This window comes from Thunnus maccoyii, chromosome 12 (genome assembly GCF_910596095.1).
Source record: "Thunnus maccoyii chromosome 12, fThuMac1.1, whole genome shotgun sequence".
Lineage (NCBI taxonomy): Eukaryota > Metazoa > Chordata > Actinopteri > Scombriformes > Scombridae > Thunnus > Thunnus maccoyii.
This window is the reverse complement of record NC_056544.1, coordinates 10,646,154-10,663,809: the sequence shown is the minus strand read 5'-3', so window position 1 is coordinate 10,663,809 and position 17,656 is coordinate 10,646,154. Positions and strand designations below refer to the sequence as shown.

Below are 17,656 nucleotides of genomic sequence, written 5' to 3'. Positions count from 1 at the left end.
CCTTTTTGTGAGACTCTTGGAATAACGTGTCTCTTTATCAACAGCCATATTGATGAACAGTTTATATTATTTTTGGAAGCACGTACTATTTGAAAAAGATAACTCTTCATTGATTTACCAGCTATCTATTACAAATCTTTTAATGTTCCTATTCATAAAAGCAAATTTATAGGTAAAAAGAGGAACTTATTGGTCTTCACAAAGGAGGTCAAACAGGACATCGACTCAGTTCGATTTTCCTTTATTTCCTTTATTCAAAGACTGTAAAAACAATTAATACCTGTTTTTTGTTTAAAATCTTTATATGAACTGTAACTCCCCCTAGCTCAGAGTATCTTTTCTTCTGCAAACACTAAGATTAGTATTTTGATATTCTGTATATGCTCACTTTGTTGAAGAGGAAATTGTAACTGTTTTTTTATGTTAATAAAGGAGAAGAAAGTGATAAAACATCCATGACTCAAAGAGCTTGGCAGTTTTATTAATACAAGTGCAAAGGCTGCTTTCTGTGTGTGGACCTGAAGGGATGCGAACATCTTCTTGTGACATCAGAATTGTATCCAGTTGTGACAAATAAATACACACAGTAATTTAAAGCTTTAAGAGGATTAAGCCCTCATCTATTTACACATCTAAAAAACTTTGAAGTTAAAATTAATTAACAAAATGGCAAAATGAGTCAGACTTTTGGGGGAAAGCCAATTCTAATTAAACAACAAACTGATTTACATCTTGAGAAATTACTCACTGAGGCTGCACTGAATCATCCAATAAGAAATAAATAAATAAATGCATAAATACATAAATACATAAATTACATTAGCAATACTGAGAAGTAACATTAGAAACCATTTGTTTCATTTACAATATAAATATAACATGTACACTAACAAGACTTTAAAACAGTCTATAACGTCTCTAACGGGTTAAATCAACAAACATAAAGAAAACTCTTCATGTTACTGACATATTTGTCACAGTTAGACATGCAGTACTTCTAAAATATACCATCAAATATCCCGATGAAAGCTTCCTCCTCTTTGCTGTTGTGTGGAAAAAAGAAGGAAGGGGTAAACAGTAATATAATTAAAATTATATTCTATAAACGATTATTTTCATTATTTACTAGGGGAAATATTGTAGTGATTCTGGCTACCTTCTGTTGCCAGACAAGCTGGCACTGGATGGGACGCTCATTGTTGAGAAGAAGTCAAATCTTTGAGTCATTCGGGTCACGAAGGTCTCAGTTTGTTTTGGGAGATTTTCTGGTGTTTTTACTGTGATCTCTTCACTGAAAATGCTTGGTCTCTGCACAAGGAGGGAGAGAAGCAAGTGTCACTCTACTACTGACCATACTGCAGTTCAGATTTTAGTCAGATTAAGCTGTTTACAGGCACCTTTGATTAAGCTTGACTACTAACCTATGAGTCTGAAAATCCTCAGATATAAATAACCCAATATATACCCCCGTTCACAGACAGAAAATCCCACAACCAAGAGAGTAACACTAAATTGTAAATTTTGCTGACATTTAAATGTGTCCATACAGCTGAATGAAGCTGAAATTAAAACAAATTTGGAGGAAACAAAGAAAGGATCGAGATGTTTGCATGACACAGCAGCCCGGCTAATAATAATATGTACAGTATGTAAACCGAGCAGCTCCATTGTGTTTTATGTGACCCTAGTATAATATTTACTGGGTTAAACAAAACCCAAATCAAGACTGGTTTACTTGCGTAACCAGATAAACAAAAGTGTTCTTCAGCTAGGTAAATAAAGATACAAACTCTGCAAAAGTAACACACATACATGCACTAATCTCTGCACAGACACACCTTTTTATTCCAATCAAGTGTGATTCTATTCTGCTGTCTGACTGGGACATGTGAGGGTCCTGGTTTTCTGATTTCAGGACTTTCAGTTGGTGAAATTGACCTAAAACACACAAACATGACAAAGGTTTTAACTTAAACAACAACAATATGAAATCTTAGTGAATGAATTTGTATTTTCTGAAAGGTGATTTAACATATTCCACACACATTAGTCAACATTTGCAGCTTCATTCAAGGTAGTATGTACATGATTGTCTGGCCTTACCTCAGTGGTGCTGTGGTTACGCAGGGTTTTACTTGTGAATGACTGAGGAGTACTGGTGCTGATGTAGCAGCATAGTCTGCACATAAAAACCAGGTATCAAAATCATAACAATGATAGAGAGATAATCCCACATAATCACACATGTAGTAAGTCACATGAAAAGCAAACAGTCTACACAAATATTTTCAGCCTGTATCTCCTGATTGAACAAAACTCAAAGTTCAGTTTACCTGGCTGCTGGACTTGAGGTTTAGCATTAGGTGCACATGAGGTCAGTGATGTCTCGCTGGCATGCACCAAGTTCTCATCATCAAAGTCGCCCCAGTCGTCCCATTCATTTCCAAGGTCAAAGCAGACAGTTGGTATTTGTGACAATGACACGTTGTTGCTGTGAGCGCCCTGATTTGATAACACAGTGGACCTCTTTGAGTTGACTGTACTGATCTGGTTCACATGCAGTTTAGGGTTCTGACTCACACCAACACTAAATCCAGGGTTCATCCACACCGAGGAACCTAAAAAAGATGAATGCAAAAAAATTACAACACTTCACATCAGGTTGTCATGGATTCAATCTGAATAAAGTATGTGCATAAGAAGACTGTATTGGTGGTTTTAGATCATTCGAGTAGGAATGTGCTTCATAGTTGATGGTGTCTGTCTGTCTTGACCAAATGATCGACATAAACAATATCACCTAAATTATTGCTGAATTGAATAAACAAACAAAGCTAAAATTATTTCTTCAAGGGAATACAATACTTATTAAATAGAAAATGTTATGTGTAAACAGGTGCAACTTTCTCCTTTTTGTGTTCTTCTGTCTCTGCCGACTACATCTTACTTTTACCACCTAACGCCATGATAAATCTGTATTTTCTGACATTCTGCCATGATCAGTTCATAGTGTTTATAGTAGCAGGGTTGGTTGTGAGTTATTATGATAATGACAGTAATAAAAACTAAAACTGCAGTACAACTGATGTTTCTTACTGGTATTTATTTGCAGTTAAACTACTGTCCAGCTGCTAAATTTACACATACAGTACTTTAATTTACTTTAAATTGTATTTATTAAATTATATTCCTAAAGCATAATTTAGATTTTTAAATAGATTTTTCTACCTTGAAGGCAGCCAATGATTTCAGTCTATTTCAGTGTCATATGAACCTTTTGTCGCCTTTTTTGTCAAAGGTGTATTGTTACTCTCCCTGCATTCATCCTTTTCACACTGTCCATGTTTGCTTGTTGTTTATCTCCTGGCTCATGAACGCACTGAACTGTGCTGTAAATGTAAATTCCAAGATGATTTTCTGTAGTTCTGTAATTAACTAATAACAATGGCTACAAAACCTAAACCCATATAATATTGAAAAATAATTGGCAGAATGTGAAGTACATGAGATTAATTTTCATACCTTAATTTTTTTCAAATTTTCTTAATTTACTTATTTAATTCTAAAACATGTAAAACTTTGGGCGGGCCCCTCCATCATCCTTTGCATATCTTTGAGACAGTCATATAGTAAATAAAATAAATAAATATATAGTCAGAGCACATGTGATTGTTAACTCCTTTATGTTTACCACTGTCAAAATCATCCAGATGAACTACGTCTGGCAGTTGTGAACAGTCTTCTCTTGTCAGATCCACAGTCTCAATGTGAGGTCTGACCGAAGCTTCATGCTGATTTCCTCCATACCTTCAAATCAAACAGAATACGATGTGAGTATAATCAAGCATCAGCCCATCAAATTTCCCTGAAACAAAGCTAATTTTCACAAACTTTACTGTCACACTTTTGAAGAAGCTAATTGCGATCACCTGGAAAAAGTAGGTAGCCTCTCTTTGGGTTTGTAAGAAAATTCCTGCATGTTGACAGACACAGACTCCTCAATCATTTTCAGCTAAGGAGATAAAAAAGAATGACTTTAATAAAAACAATAGGGCCATAATTCACATTCAGATACATCAGACACAAGGCAGTTATTACTAACACAATAATTAGCAAACCTCATAGTTAATCACAAAAATTATAGTTACATGCATAGTAGTTGTTAGTAGTAGTAATAGTTGTTGTTTTTTTCTGTTCCTATCCTGCAAAATGTTTGAGTCTGCGTTTGTTACATGTTGAATCCAAATCTCTCTCTTTCCCTTCATTGATTTCTCTACTGCACGTTGTGTAATAAAGGGCTTAAAATGCTAAAAAATGCCTCATCTGTTTTCTTCCTCACCTTAAGTCGTTTGACAGGAGTCTGGTCGAGTGTGTCACACCTGCTCCTCAGGTCTTTCAAATAGGAAGAGAAACTGGATTCTTGATTTGCTGACCTCTTCCGTGCCACAGCTACACCTACTTTACCTCGGGGGAGACACATACATACTCTAATTCACAGACTGGAGGAAGAAGACCTTTATATTCTTGGCACACTCAACACACAAAGTGATGCGCATGTAAGTAAGTACATCCACAAAGATTCACAAGTGACAGATGTGTGACTGTACTCACAGCAGTCATGACCACACTGATCCTTGTTCTTGCAGAAGTGGTTGCACTGTCTTTTATTGCCTACATCTGTTTGTCATGTTTAAATGAAGAAAACAAACAAATATCAACATCTGTTTTAAGAAATAGTACATCTAACCACTTCATATTTTAACAACAACAAAATCATCAGTGCAGTGCCTTGGTCTGTAGAAAATGTGGCTGTTCTGTTTTGTGGTGCAGCCTGGTCTATGGACTGTGGTTTCAGTTCAGGGTGCTGCAGTCTCTGTCCAGTAGGATTATACGGTTTGTTGTATGGATTATCAGTCCCAAACCTCCTGGCTCCAGAAAAGTATACATGGAATTTCTGCTGGATGTCCAGGCCCACTATAGAAGAACAAAAGGCAGAGTAAGTCGGTATTGTAAATGTACCTGTACTGCCAAGAGTAGTCAGGATCCACAGAAACAAGATGTACATAATATATGAAAGTCTGGCAGCTCAAAAAGCCTTTGCCTCAATTTGATCAAATTTGTTGTTCTGTTTAGCATGTAAGAGAATTGAAACTGTCCAATTTAGCTTAACACATCTAGTTGTTTATCCGTAGTATACAGTATACAGTACAAAAGTAGTGCTTTACAACATAATAACCCTGCTATATGAGAGATATCTCAGCTCAGCAACAGCAATGAATTGCTGATATACAGTATATGGTATAGTATACCAGTAAAGTATAAATGTATTTCATGGATTATTGCTTTACCATATTCTGAGCTGATGAGATTGACACTGATCTCCTCTCCTTTCGAGGCCTTTGCCACCTCAATCTTCTTTGACCAGCTGCAACACTTGACCAGAACCAAATCCCTGGAAAAAGAATAAGAGGATGCCAGCTAAAAATCATTGTACTGTATATACGTATACTGTAAGTTGTGTCGTGTTTTATTTTTCTTACATAATGGAGAAAGGTCAGAATTATAGAGAAAAGAGGGTAAAAGTAAAAGAAATCAAAGCCAACATGAAACTGATGGGAGCTTGAGGGAAGCAGTATTTTTTCCTCACGTGAGTTTCTGCAGGAAGACCACATTGTTGTCAGAATCTCCGATTATCAAAGTCACATAGTGGCGGTCTGGAGACGTTCTCCTGGGCAGCAGCTGTGCTTGGTTTTTTAGGTTCACCTTAACCACAATCTCCGCTATATCACAGCTATACCTCGATAGCTGCAAAATACAACAACAACTTCAGAGAAATGATGAATAACAGCTACCTGATGAGAGCAACCCACCTGCACAAGAAAAATTTCAAAGTCTGACTAACAAAAAAGGAAAAGCTCCATTATGTGATAATATTATATTGTTTCTTTGATAAGAAAAATTTGCAGAGCGTTTTACCTGCTCCAATGTAACTTCATACTTCGGGAGGTGTATGACTGATTCTCTGATTTGGTTTCCAAATGGTGGATGTCTGTTGAGAATCTGTGTAAAAAAATAATAAAACTGGCAAAAATTTGATGTAAATGCTTTATATATTAAAGGTACAATATGTAAGAAGCAGAAATTCCTTCTCATTAATGACACCGGTGGCCATTAAGTGAGCTGCAGTCAGCATCTTGTTGCTTGCACTCCAACCATGCGACCGAGCAGCGGCGTGAGACTATTGTAGTTAAAACCACAATATCACAACATATTTCACATGCTTTGCAGTAATGTTAGCTCACTCAAACTCTGTGTTGTGGTGGGTGCCAGTTGTTTGTTGATGTTAGTGGTCTCCATCTCTAAGCTAATGTTAGCTAGTGTTGCACCCTGCTGGTGCTGTAGGGGGGCAGGAGAGAGGCAAGGCACTTGGGAGAGCACCTCCCTTACATAGAAATCAGCCCAGAGGCTGTAATAAGCAACCGAGAAAGTCGGGGAGGATCTCATTTTATCATTTCTTTACATTCTGTTGATAATTTTAGTTAATTTTTGAATGTTTTAAACCAAAATATTACATAATTCTTACATATTGCACCTTTAATTATCTGAAATCTTGTCATCTGTTTTTGCAAAAATTAAGATATCAAGACAGCTTTTTGAGACAATGCTAAATATAACATGAACTGTATAATTTAAAGTCAACTAAATTAATTGTAAGACATAAGGTGAGGTCACAAATGATATATCACAATATGGTGAAGCTGGTGAAGCTTCCTACTGAGCCTTCAGAACATTTTGTTGGTTGAATTAAAAAAACATCTGTGATGGAAGACTATTTGACAACCAAAATGTGCAGATAGTATCTTATCACTGCCCTTTACACGAATATTAGAGCACACTGTGTCTTCATAACCACGTGTTTTAACAGCTTGACGGATGGCTAAATGCTTTGTTTTCAAACATGTCTTTGTCACTGTTACACAGACTGACCAGCTCAAGCTCTCTGGCGTTGGTTTGCTCTATTTTGCTGAAAGTGGTGAGTCCAGCATTCACCATGGCCGTTGACAGGGTCTGGCCTGAAACACAGTGTGCATTTGAAAAATTAAAATGTTTTTAAAGTTTGAAACTGCATGTACATCTAGTAGAAAGAACCTAAAATATACAATATCATACAAATGAAAGTCCTTCACTAAGCTACTGTCTGTGTAGCATATTGACAGAGCAGCATACCCACCTATCTTCTCCAGCTGTTTAGAAACATATGGCGAGTTCTCCCAAAGCTTGGCTCTGAAGCATTTAGCCAGGAGCAGAGAGTTGAGAAGAGCAATGAAGCCTGTCTTGGATCGCTGACTCAGAAACTCTGACAGGCCTAATTGGCATCAAAACACAATCAGAGTTCAAATATGTTTGGAGAACACTTTATCGGTGTCCCAGTTTTGCCCTACGTACACTTGCTGATGCGCATCCCATTCCTGAAGATTTTTGCTGTGTCCTGTGTGAGTCCAAACTCTTGAATTGAGATTGAACCCAACTGAGCCTGAATCAAGCTACAAGGAGATAAACACACTGAATGTACAGTGGACAGTCCATAGGAAAACCATAATATAAAGTCTGAAATTAATTCAAAAACAAGTATTTCCTCCTTTTTTTTTTATCAAACATTACTTTTCCACTTTTCCAGGGAACACACTGAATGAATAAACCTACCAGTTCACTTTCATCTCACTGGTTTTGATTTTTCCCTCAATGGGAAATCTGGAGAAAAAAATAAGGATCCATTTTAATATGACTTGTACCTACTTCCACCGTTATGCCTCTCCAATCCAAAATTAAATTAAAATGGTGCAAAATGACTCAACACAGGTCATTTTATATACAAATGCCAATCCTACAAATGTGTCTGACCTGATGGTGATCCTGTTCCTATCCCTGTTCAAGGTGTTCAAAGGTCTCTTCTCATTCATTCTCAACTGAATGTCGCTGAACTCTCTGCTCTTCGACATCAGCTCAATCTGTAAATAGATTTTGATGTGAGTGTTGTTTTCTGCATGTCATACAGGGTCAGCAGCAAAATAAATGAAATTAATTTAAATTTCTTTTAAATCATTTCCTTTTGCAGAAATCTAGCCTAACAAAATATTAATATATTTGGATATTTTGATCATATAAATTACTACTGTGCAGTCTGCTCATAAAACCTACCAGGTCAGACAGGTTCTCTGCGCCCGCCACTTTGCTGAACTGTTTCATGGTGTCAAAGGCAACACAGTACCTAGCCATCAACCTGCCAGCCTCTGCGAGGAACAAAAATAAACAGTTTTTTGTAGGAATGAAAGGTTTAGTTGAAAAAGAAGAATGTAGTTAAAGGTGTACATTTCACTCATACCACTAAACATAATGTCAATTCTAACTGCCCCTCTACCTGTAGGTTTGATATTGATATCCTCATCCATGTTGATCAGACCGATGGAGGACAGAGAGTTGAGGTTCTTCAGACACAGTTCTATAAAAGGACAGGATAAACAGCAATTACCTTAAACTAAAAAGGTGTGTAGTAGAGTGCACAATAAACAAACAAGTGTTACAAGAGTACAGTGAGCTTGGATGATGAGAGGATACTATTAACACACATTAAGCTACTTCAGAAGAACAGTAGCCCACCTTGCAATTTTGCTTCGATTCCATATCTGTCTAAGTTGGCAGAGAAACCTGAAATGAAAGTCAAAGTACGCTGCTGACTGGTTTTACATTCCCTTTAATATTCCTACATTGTGGGTAACATTGCTATTTAACAGCGACATAGAAGCTGGACACTAATTCTGACAGAGAGTTTGTGCTTTGAGCTCTGACCATAGTGTGTGGGGTTCTTAAGGGCTCTGATGTAGAGGAAGGTGGAGCGTATCCAGTCCAGAGCCATGTTAACATCACTGATGGTTTGGAGAACAATCTCGGCATTCAGATGCTCCACCAGGTGACTGTGTAAACTGGGGAAACAAAGAATACTGTTACCTCATGTATTACAATAATCATCTCTCTCCTATTAGGGGAGCCAGAGACAGAGAAGTAAAGAATGAGAGCGAGTGAGGAGTAAAATGACTGACAAGTGACTGACAATACCTGCTCTCAATGATTTCCATCCCATTCATAAGTTTCATATACTTGTCTTTGGTTTGCATTTTAGTCATGATCACTGCAGTGGCAGATGTGTCAAACTAGCAGAATAAAGAAAGAAAAGCAGTGATTGAATAATTTTTAAAACATCTCATTTTAAGCCAGGTGGTAAAAACATTTTCGAAAGACATCAATTAAATATTCTATCATAACTCTACTATTACCTGTGGTCTTCCAGCCCGGCCTATCATCTGCAGCAGGTCAGCTTCACTGTACTCTTCACAGGAGCCTGCGACATACTGCATGGTAGACTTGATCACCACCAGATGAGCTGGCAGGTTCACCCCCATGGCCAGAGTCCTGGTGGTAACTGGGATATTAGAAATCAGACCATCACAGAGAAAATCAGTGCTCATAGCACAAAGAGTGAGGTTAAAATACTACAAAAACTTGTGAATTGTACCAGCATGTGGGGATCACTGGTATCAATTGATATCAGCTTTAAAAAACAATATTGGTACCTGTCCAATATTAACTTAATGTCCTATATTGAAATACTATTTATATGATCTTCATTGTGTCTCTAAATGCAACTGTCAAATTAAAAACATATTCTCATTTGTCACTTATGATAAGCACATCTAAAAATCTTGGCCTGTTTTGCATCTGCATTAGTATTGAGATTCCAACAATCAGACCCCTGTACTGTAGATACAAGGCTTTGAGCTGAAGCCTTGCAATGTTTCAACACAATATGGCTGTAACACTGCATGAGTTGTTGCAACCTGTGACACTTGTCTTTCCTGTTTATGTCTGCAGCATTAGGCAGAAATAAAAACACAGGATCATAGTGCACACAAACAGTATATAGTCACTTATCTATCCAAAAGTGTTGAGTCAAGAGCAATTCGACTTGTTGAAGACATTACGCCTCATTGAGAAGTCTTTCTACTTGTTGTAGAAAGAATCTGCAGCCAGTCGAGTTAGTCTTGACTCAATGCTTTTGGATATACCATGACCTGAATGACTGAGAATCTTCAAAGTCATAGTCATATATCTATTTAAAGCACAGGACATAACTATATTAAGTGAAGAAGTCTCACAGAGGACTGGCAGGTCTCCCAGAGTGAAGGCCTTCTCTATCAACTTCCGATCTGACATGTCAACTCCTGCGTGGTGGTAACCAACTCCTAACATAACCAGATCTGGACCACAAATACAGCACAAACAATGTTATGCAGGTGATAATTAGAGCCACAATCAAACTGACATGTCCTTTCTTATTAAGTCTGGATAGAAATGGTTCCATGTGTATGTCTGATGGGTCCTGACATCAAAAAAGTAATAAATTTACATTTTTAAATAAAGCAACAATATATTTACACAACAGGACCAAAGTTATGTGGACACCCGAATATTACATCCTTACATGATGGCTGAGTATCTTATTTCAAAGGGGTTGGTTATCAATCTGCTGCTATAACAGCCTCCACCTTTCTGGGAAAACTTTCCACATGATTTTAGATCCTGGCTGCAGGGATTTGCATTTCCCATTCAGCCACAAGAGTATTAGCAAGGTTAAGTTCTGCCACACCAAACTCACAATACCATTTCTTTATGGAACTTACTTTGTGCAGAGGTACGTTGTCATGTTGAAACAGGAAAGGGCCTTCTTCAAACTGTTGCCACAAAGTTGTATCATTGTACGCTGTACAAAACTAATTAGAACTAAGGGGCCAAGCCCAAAATATGGAAACACCTTCAGAGCAAAAGTATATGTCCCCAAAGTTGTGGTCATATAAAGTAGCATCTGTTGAACTAGTCACACTCTGTACTTGTGTGATGATGTGTCAACGGGATTTAAAAGTTGTCCAAAGGACTCACCTCTGAGCTTTGAATCCACAATAGAGTTTGCGTATTTCATCAACCTGCAAAGTCAAGCAGATCATAAAAGTCCAGCAGATCAAGCATTGAGTGAATATAGTTTAACTGAACCTAACAAAATATTCTGAAGAAAAGTTGCATATGCATGAACATGTAACTGTGGATAAGGAAGCATCATACCTCTGCTTGTGTTCAATACTCATGATGAACCGAGCATCCTTGGCCAGAACTGTAGCTGACTGCTGGACTCCTTTCCTCGTGGAGCAAAACTACAGAAAACATCATTGTTAGTAATCTAATCCAACCACCCTTGTTAACTCTTCATAACCTAATACCCTCGTTCAATGACATTAGAAAATTATGAAGGAAAAAAACTCAAAGAAAGAACAAGTATTGTGTCGCACCACTAGTGCAGGCTTCTGGTCAGAGTAAGTCTGTATGATGTTGGCCATTTTGTAGTTGAGTGACAAATCAAACTTGAACTCTGTTTGGTTTGTGCTGCAGGGGAATCCCAGAACCACCTTTCTCAGCTTCACTGGACGGTGGCTCTCATCCATGTCCAGATATGTAGCTGGACCAGTCTCGTTAGACAGCCAGTCTGCTATCTAGTTACAGACAGATAATTCAAGGATGTGACACAAGTTATTGCTCTACCCTAGAGATACAGAACAGTACAGTATTTTATAGTTTTGTTTCCCTTTAAACAATACAGATGGGACTTTAAACCCTCCTCACACACACACACACACAATGAATAGATTGAGCAATAAATCATTTCATTCTGAAAGTTTTGCCCTTATTGACTTTTAAATCATCTTCCTCTAAACTGGGACAAATTTTTGACCTGCACTTTTATTAACTCCTCTCAGCCACTTACATCAGATATGTTGGGTATGGTGGCTGACACAGCCACAAACCTCATAGAGAGGTCTGACTCTGGGTTCTGTGCTGTCCTGTAGGCGTGTACGGCCTTCATCCTGCTAACCACCACTTCCAGAGTGGCACCACGGGTCGTGTCCTTCACCACATGCACCTGGAAGAACAAAATGTGTCATCTTACAGTTAGCTTTAGAAACATCTCAGAGGCTCAACGGGGATGTTGGCGTGCAGATAAAATAAAATCAACTTATCCTTCATCACTGTATTGCATTATTAACATGAGGAGGTGCTTCTCAGTCTAGAAAAATTAAGACAGGTAGTAAGCACTCTCATAATACACAGACCAAGAACATGGTGTGCTATAACTTTTTAATGACTAACCTTAAGTGAAGTGCTGAGGGCAGAGGCTAATGATGTGCCATCACACAATGTGGCATAATAAAACACAGTATAATCAGTATATCTTCTCACTCATGAGGCACAGTGAGGCACTATAATGCAGGCAGATTATTAGGTACTATGAACATTGAAAAATGTGCCTGTGAACAACACATCCGACAAACACACTGACCTCATCTATAAGGAAGAGTCTGACGAGCTGTAGCAGACAGTTATCCTTCCATTTTCTCGTCATGCTGTCCCATTTTTCCTGTCAAAATCATATTTACAACATTATGTTTTCAAGTAAAACTGCGGCTCACATTTTTACTTTTAGTTCTAAACTTTCCTCTCCTCGAAATATCTGATTTATTTGTTTGAGCATTGCAATTGAAATGCTTATTTGTGTCACACACAGGCGTGGTCAGTATGATGTGGGAGTCTTGAATCTCAAAGAAGTCATCAATCTCTGTGTCGCCCGTCAGCTCCTTGCAGTTCAGCCCCAGAGGACCAAATTTCTTCCTCCAGCTCTCAAAGCACTGACTGCAGAGAGCTTTGATAGGGGCCACTGGCAAGTACAAACAGTGAGTCTTATCACAAGACAGTTCTTTTCATCTCAGAAATACCCTCAATCTATAAATGAATTAAAAAAATCAAAACACGCTGGCAATGTTACACATGAGTAAGTCAGAAGAAAAATGTTCAGTGTCCCAGTGTGTGATTATAGACAGGTGTATTGTGTCAAAACACTGCTTCCCTTAATTGACTTTGTTTAGGTTCTAATTCACTAGAAGTAGGAGTTCCTTCACTTCCCCTGAGCTTTGATACAAAACAGTACGTAAAAGCACATCCTTTGGTTATGTTGGCAAGGTGTATGAACAGATCTGTATTTTGTGTTTTAAATTAGCTATAAATGAGGAACAAAATGTTGAATTTTCATTTTTTCAGATCTTGGGGGTTCAGAAAATACAGTTTCCGAACTTTTTGAGTAGGAATAATTTGCCAAAACCTTGAAATGTAGTACCATATTAGCTCTAGAATTATTTTAGTCCAAATCTACTCAGACTGGGGCCTTAGCGGTATATTAGCAGGGTATGTATGCTCACTGTATACAGCTTTGACATCCCTCCAGGGCTCTGAGGTCTCCATTAGCAGGCGAATGATGGCCAGCTCAAACAGCACTGTTTTACCAGATCCAGTAGGAGCACAAGCCACAAAGTTCTTACCTGTGTAGAGAACCTGTGAACACAGCAAGCATAAATGCACTCCAGGAGACACTCCTTCTAACACGTTATAACAAGATGTGAAAACTACCATATTATTCATACTCCTCAGCATTCTGTTCATAAAGGTTTTCAAATAATGCTTACGTCATCAAGAGCTTTGGACTGTACGTAGTTGAAAAAGGGGAACTCATTGAACACGGATCTGAACTTAGCTGCTGTGTTAGCATGATTTAGGAAATCCAACCACATTGTTTGTGAAATTGCATTATAAGCATCCTAGCACAACTCAAACACTGTCTAACAACTTGAAATTCTGTTGACTTGCACAACAACAAAAAGGATACGGATTTCAGAAACAGGTCGCAAAACTCCAGACCCTGAAGACCCTATGTGCACAATCCAAACATAACATTTTCAGCCACACACTTACTGATTCAACACTCATTCCACTTCATGTTAATATGAGATTTAAACATTTTTATACAGTAAAGTTAAGAGATTCTGTTTTCTACTGAATTTAAAGTAAACCTGCAAAAAGAGACTAAGGTTTGTAGTCTTGCTGTCTACTGCTTCTAATGCCTCTACTATCCACCATCTAATGACCAGCTTGTTTCATTACAATGGAGCGGTCAATGGGGGGAGCTCACCTCATTTCACCTCATCACACCCAAACACATTGTGGCAGCTGCTGCCATGGCTAGACATGGGCATGCTCATTAGCTGCAACACTTTACAGAAGCTATATGAGTGGTATATGGAAACCAGTCATAGACTGAGAGCACAGCGCCTGTCTATGACTATGTCAGCGCAGTGCAGCACCTTGTATGCGGAGCGGCTGTGGCGTCATGGGCGGAACGAAGGCTCTCTTTGTGCCCTTGTCCTGCATCTCTGCATGTGCTGCCTGCTGCGGGGGTCGGCCACTCGCTGCAGATGAGCCCAGAGGAGGGGGGGAGAAGGGGGGTTTGGGGTGGAAAGGAGGAGCTGCCTGGCTAACTGTCGCCCGTGGTGGCTGAAGACAAGGAGGCACCGTCACCATGGTAACCTGACTGAGAAAAGTTTGAGGTCTGGATGCTGTCTGGCTGCTGCCGCTGCTACTGAGGTCATCTGTGTTTGACGAGTCACCTCCACTGTTCAACACCTGAACCTTGAACAAGCTGTTGTGGGAGGGAGGAGAGGATATGGACGGAATAAAGAGCTGAAAGAGGATGCAGATAGAATGAGGAAAAACTATTACTGCTGCAAGCTTGAAAGCTTTTTTGAAGAAGGCCGGGCACTCTGGCCTCTAACAACAACAATGATGAGATGCTTTAGCATCTTTTCATTTTCCTCTCATGACACATCCTGTAATGCAAAAATCTAGCCCCTTCATGATATACTGTATGTTCCACTTTAACTAAGCATATCCAGGATTCAAACAATGAGGGATTAAAGAGTGAATCAGCACTACATTACATTTTTTGGCCAGGCAAAACTGGCAAAATGGCTTTTATATAGCGAATAACATTAATCCTACGGATTTAAGCATTTCTAAAATCATGTTCTGCATCTGCATACAAGCAAAAACATCCTTGTTGACCTGCTTTTTATGGCCTTAAACCTTTACCATTTTGTATTTAAGGCCACATATCAATCTTTGGCACTTTGAAATCAGAAATTTCAAGTTCCCTTTAAGTGCAGATTTTTGCCCATCTTTCTCAATTCAAAATCATGTAAATGTCTTTGTGACAAATAACTGACACTCGCCTTCTCCGTAGAGCTGGGCTTTTGCTGCAACCCAGAGACAAACATCTCCTGCTGATGGTTGCATGATCAGAGTCCTGCCGGATTTCATCTTCATCTCTGCTACTCTGACAGGCACCCTGAGAGTAGTCCCTGAACCCTTCACCTCCCCAAAGGCCATCATATCTGTTGGTGCTGTGGCTCCCGCCCTGAGTCTCCTCATTTTCTTTCTCATCATTGTTAAAACTGTAAGAGCTGTTTGACAGCAACACCTTAGGGCCAGTTGATTCTTTCAAAGGAGACAGGAATTTCTGAGGTTTTTGTGAGAAACCTGTGAATAATATTGAAGAGGGAGAAAGAGTTTCATCAAACTAAGTTGTTGGTAGCTGTAATTTGGTGCTTTTTTTATGGGTGTGACTTAAAATTAAGGCCGACTATTTTCCTTCACTGATTTGATAAGAACAAGAAAATTAATAGCAGGGAACTTGCTTTCCAATTATACTGATGATTATGAGAATATAACATAAAACCCAGAACCCAGTTTGTTTATACAAGTCAAGGAAAATTAGGAAAGCTTTCAAGCCTATTCACGCTATCGTGTCAGTGAGTCACACAGTTAAATTTAGCAAGGCTTCAATAGGCCAGATACTGAGCAGTTTACTCAAGTCAAGTGAAAAGGAATTCACCCTAATCCAGAGCACAACATACTGTATAGGGTAGAAAAAGACTCTGCCTCCTCCTGCATATCCTCAGTGGCTGGAATCTGAGAAGGAGATGGAGGCACTTCCAGCTGCCATGGACTGGCCTCCTGGTGCAGTGGCTTTCTATCAAATACAATCCAGATGGCAAAACATTCATTCAACTGAGAGAGGAATAACAGAAAGAGACGATGTGGGGTATCTCTCCGTACTCACACTTTGTGGACGATGGGTTTCTCAAAAAACAGATTGTCCAGAGACAAGGTGCAGTCATCTGAGTCCCACATCTCATCAGATCATGTGGGTGCCCACACATTTGAATGCAAAGTCGGATAATGACACTATGGATCTTGATGGAACATTGAGAGCATCTGGCTTGAAGCGAAAACAAACATGATGCAAACACTTTATGTATGCAAACAATAAACAACATATTAGATATATGTTGTTTTTTTTACCTTGGAAATTGTATCCTTTATATTTTTTCCAGTCCTTATTTTAACTCTTGCTCTTATTGTTATTGCACATTAGCCTTTTAGCACATACCACTCCCGCATTTCACTGCATATTGAAAATATATGATAAATAAACCTTTTAATCTAAATGTATTGATAAAGCTATCATGAGTATTTATGTGGCTGAAAGCAATTTGAAGGTTAAATAAGCAAAAATAACTGCTTTTCATGTGTGATTAATGTTGTGTGTTACCTTGACCTTTTAGTGTGTTGTTTTTTATGATCCTTTAACTTATATAAACTGTCTCTGAGTATTCTGAATAGGCTCTATAAATAAAATGTATTATTATTAACAACTATTGTTAGAGGCTTAGAGCTTCTTTGAAGGTTTGTTGAGGCAACAAGGCCAAGGTGGGAAATGGTTTTCCAACTTTTCATTTTCCTTTCATGACATATCCTCTAATGTAAAAGTCAAGCCTGCTAATGATGTAGTTACATTTTAACTAAGCACTTTACATTATGGATGCAAACTATTTGAGGGGTTAAAAAATAAACAATAGCTACATTGCATTTTTGACACAAAAACAAAGAAACATTTGGCTTTTATATAATTAGCTAAAATCCTGCTAATTTAGTTTAAACATTTAATACAACTGCAAATGCTCTCTAGGTTAATTAGCCCAGCTTCAGAACAAAGTAATATGAACTTACAGGTAAGTAATAGACTTAATTAGGATATGTATCTCCTCTCTCTCTTTTCAGGGCTAAAGCAGCCTAGGTAATGAGCTTTGCTCACGTTAGCTAACAAGCTAGTGAACAAACGGCTAAGCAAACAGATATTTCAGGTAGCTAGCTCTGAAGTCGATTACAATAGCATAATTTGAGCAAGAACCTTTGATATTTTATACAAGTTATTTTTTACCATTTTCTCACTGTGTACCCACCTGTAATAAGGACATTACATTTTCCCCAGATACTAGTTTAAACTGGTTTTAAATCCTTGACATTTTAATTCATGTCTCTTTACCAGTGTGCAGGAAAATTGAACCACTGATCATTAACTTAATTATTCAGCACATTTTTCATCTACACTAAGGCTACTGTAGACTTTTGCTAAAAAATATTAGCTGTACGTTAGTGTTCTTAAATTTAAGTAGGCCAGCTGTAACATATTTTTACGGTATATTTAAATTATTATTTTGTTGAATATGTGTTGGAAACGGGCGATACTGTGAATAACTGATGCAGCGAAGGCAACAAAGCCCTGAGAGAAGACACCCATGGGGGCAACATGGCAACATCTCTCCTG

The 17,656-nt window shown here is 38.3% G+C and overlaps 1 protein-coding gene across 9 annotated transcripts; it reads right to left on the bottom strand.

Annotated features, from left to right (window-relative positions):
• Window positions 1–460: 460 nt before the first annotated feature.
• On the bottom strand, window positions 461–17,624 carry hfm1 (helicase for meiosis 1). 9 transcript variants are annotated; one of them, XM_042428316.1, is made up of 39 exons: window positions 17,292–17,624; window positions 16,109–16,267; window positions 15,903–16,018; window positions 15,219–15,525; window positions 14,295–14,629; window positions 13,820–13,861; window positions 13,620–13,690; window positions 13,356–13,488; window positions 12,666–12,817; window positions 12,443–12,520; window positions 11,870–12,025; window positions 11,397–11,597; window positions 11,173–11,261; window positions 10,993–11,036; window positions 10,212–10,313; window positions 9,333–9,478; window positions 9,115–9,209; window positions 8,848–8,981; window positions 8,659–8,706; window positions 8,420–8,500; window positions 8,200–8,291; window positions 7,903–8,009; window positions 7,705–7,752; window positions 7,447–7,544; window positions 7,232–7,366; window positions 6,988–7,073; window positions 5,977–6,060; window positions 5,648–5,805; window positions 5,349–5,452; window positions 4,789–4,974; window positions 4,612–4,677; window positions 4,340–4,464; window positions 3,930–4,012; window positions 3,692–3,807; window positions 2,334–2,618; window positions 2,104–2,179; window positions 1,839–1,938; window positions 1,157–1,308; window positions 461–1,043 (listed from the first exon to the last, which is right to left on the bottom strand). In XM_042428316.1, exons 2-39 carry the CDS (start codon window positions 16,177–16,179, stop codon window positions 998–1,000), a joined length of 4,548 nt encoding a protein of 1,515 aa, XP_042284250.1. In that variant the 5' UTR covers window positions 16,180–16,267; window positions 17,292–17,624; the 3' UTR covers window positions 461–997. The 9 variants fall into 9 exon arrangements, with proteins under 9 accessions (XP_042284250.1, XP_042284256.1, XP_042284257.1 ...); XM_042428322.1 differs by having other exon boundaries at window positions 4,340–4,458; XM_042428323.1 differs by having other exon boundaries at window positions 4,340–4,455.
• Between the last annotated feature and the right edge of the window lie 32 nt (window positions 17,625–17,656).

What these genes read in the sequence shown, in the direction of transcription:
- hfm1 (XM_042428316.1), bottom strand. Translation starts at nt 16,179, where the DNA reads ATGTGGGACTCAGATGACTGCACCTTGTCTCTGGACAATCTGTTTTTT. An exon ending in AAACCCATCGTCCACAAAGT is followed by an intron (nt 16,019 to 16,108) that starts GTGAGTACGGAG and finishes TGTATTTGATAG; the next exon opens with AAAGCCACTGCACCAGGAGG. An exon ending in GGGAGACCTGCCAGTCCTCT is followed by an intron (nt 9,479 to 10,211) that starts GTGAGACTTCTT and finishes CTAATATCCCAG; the next exon opens with TTACCACCAGGACTCTGGCC.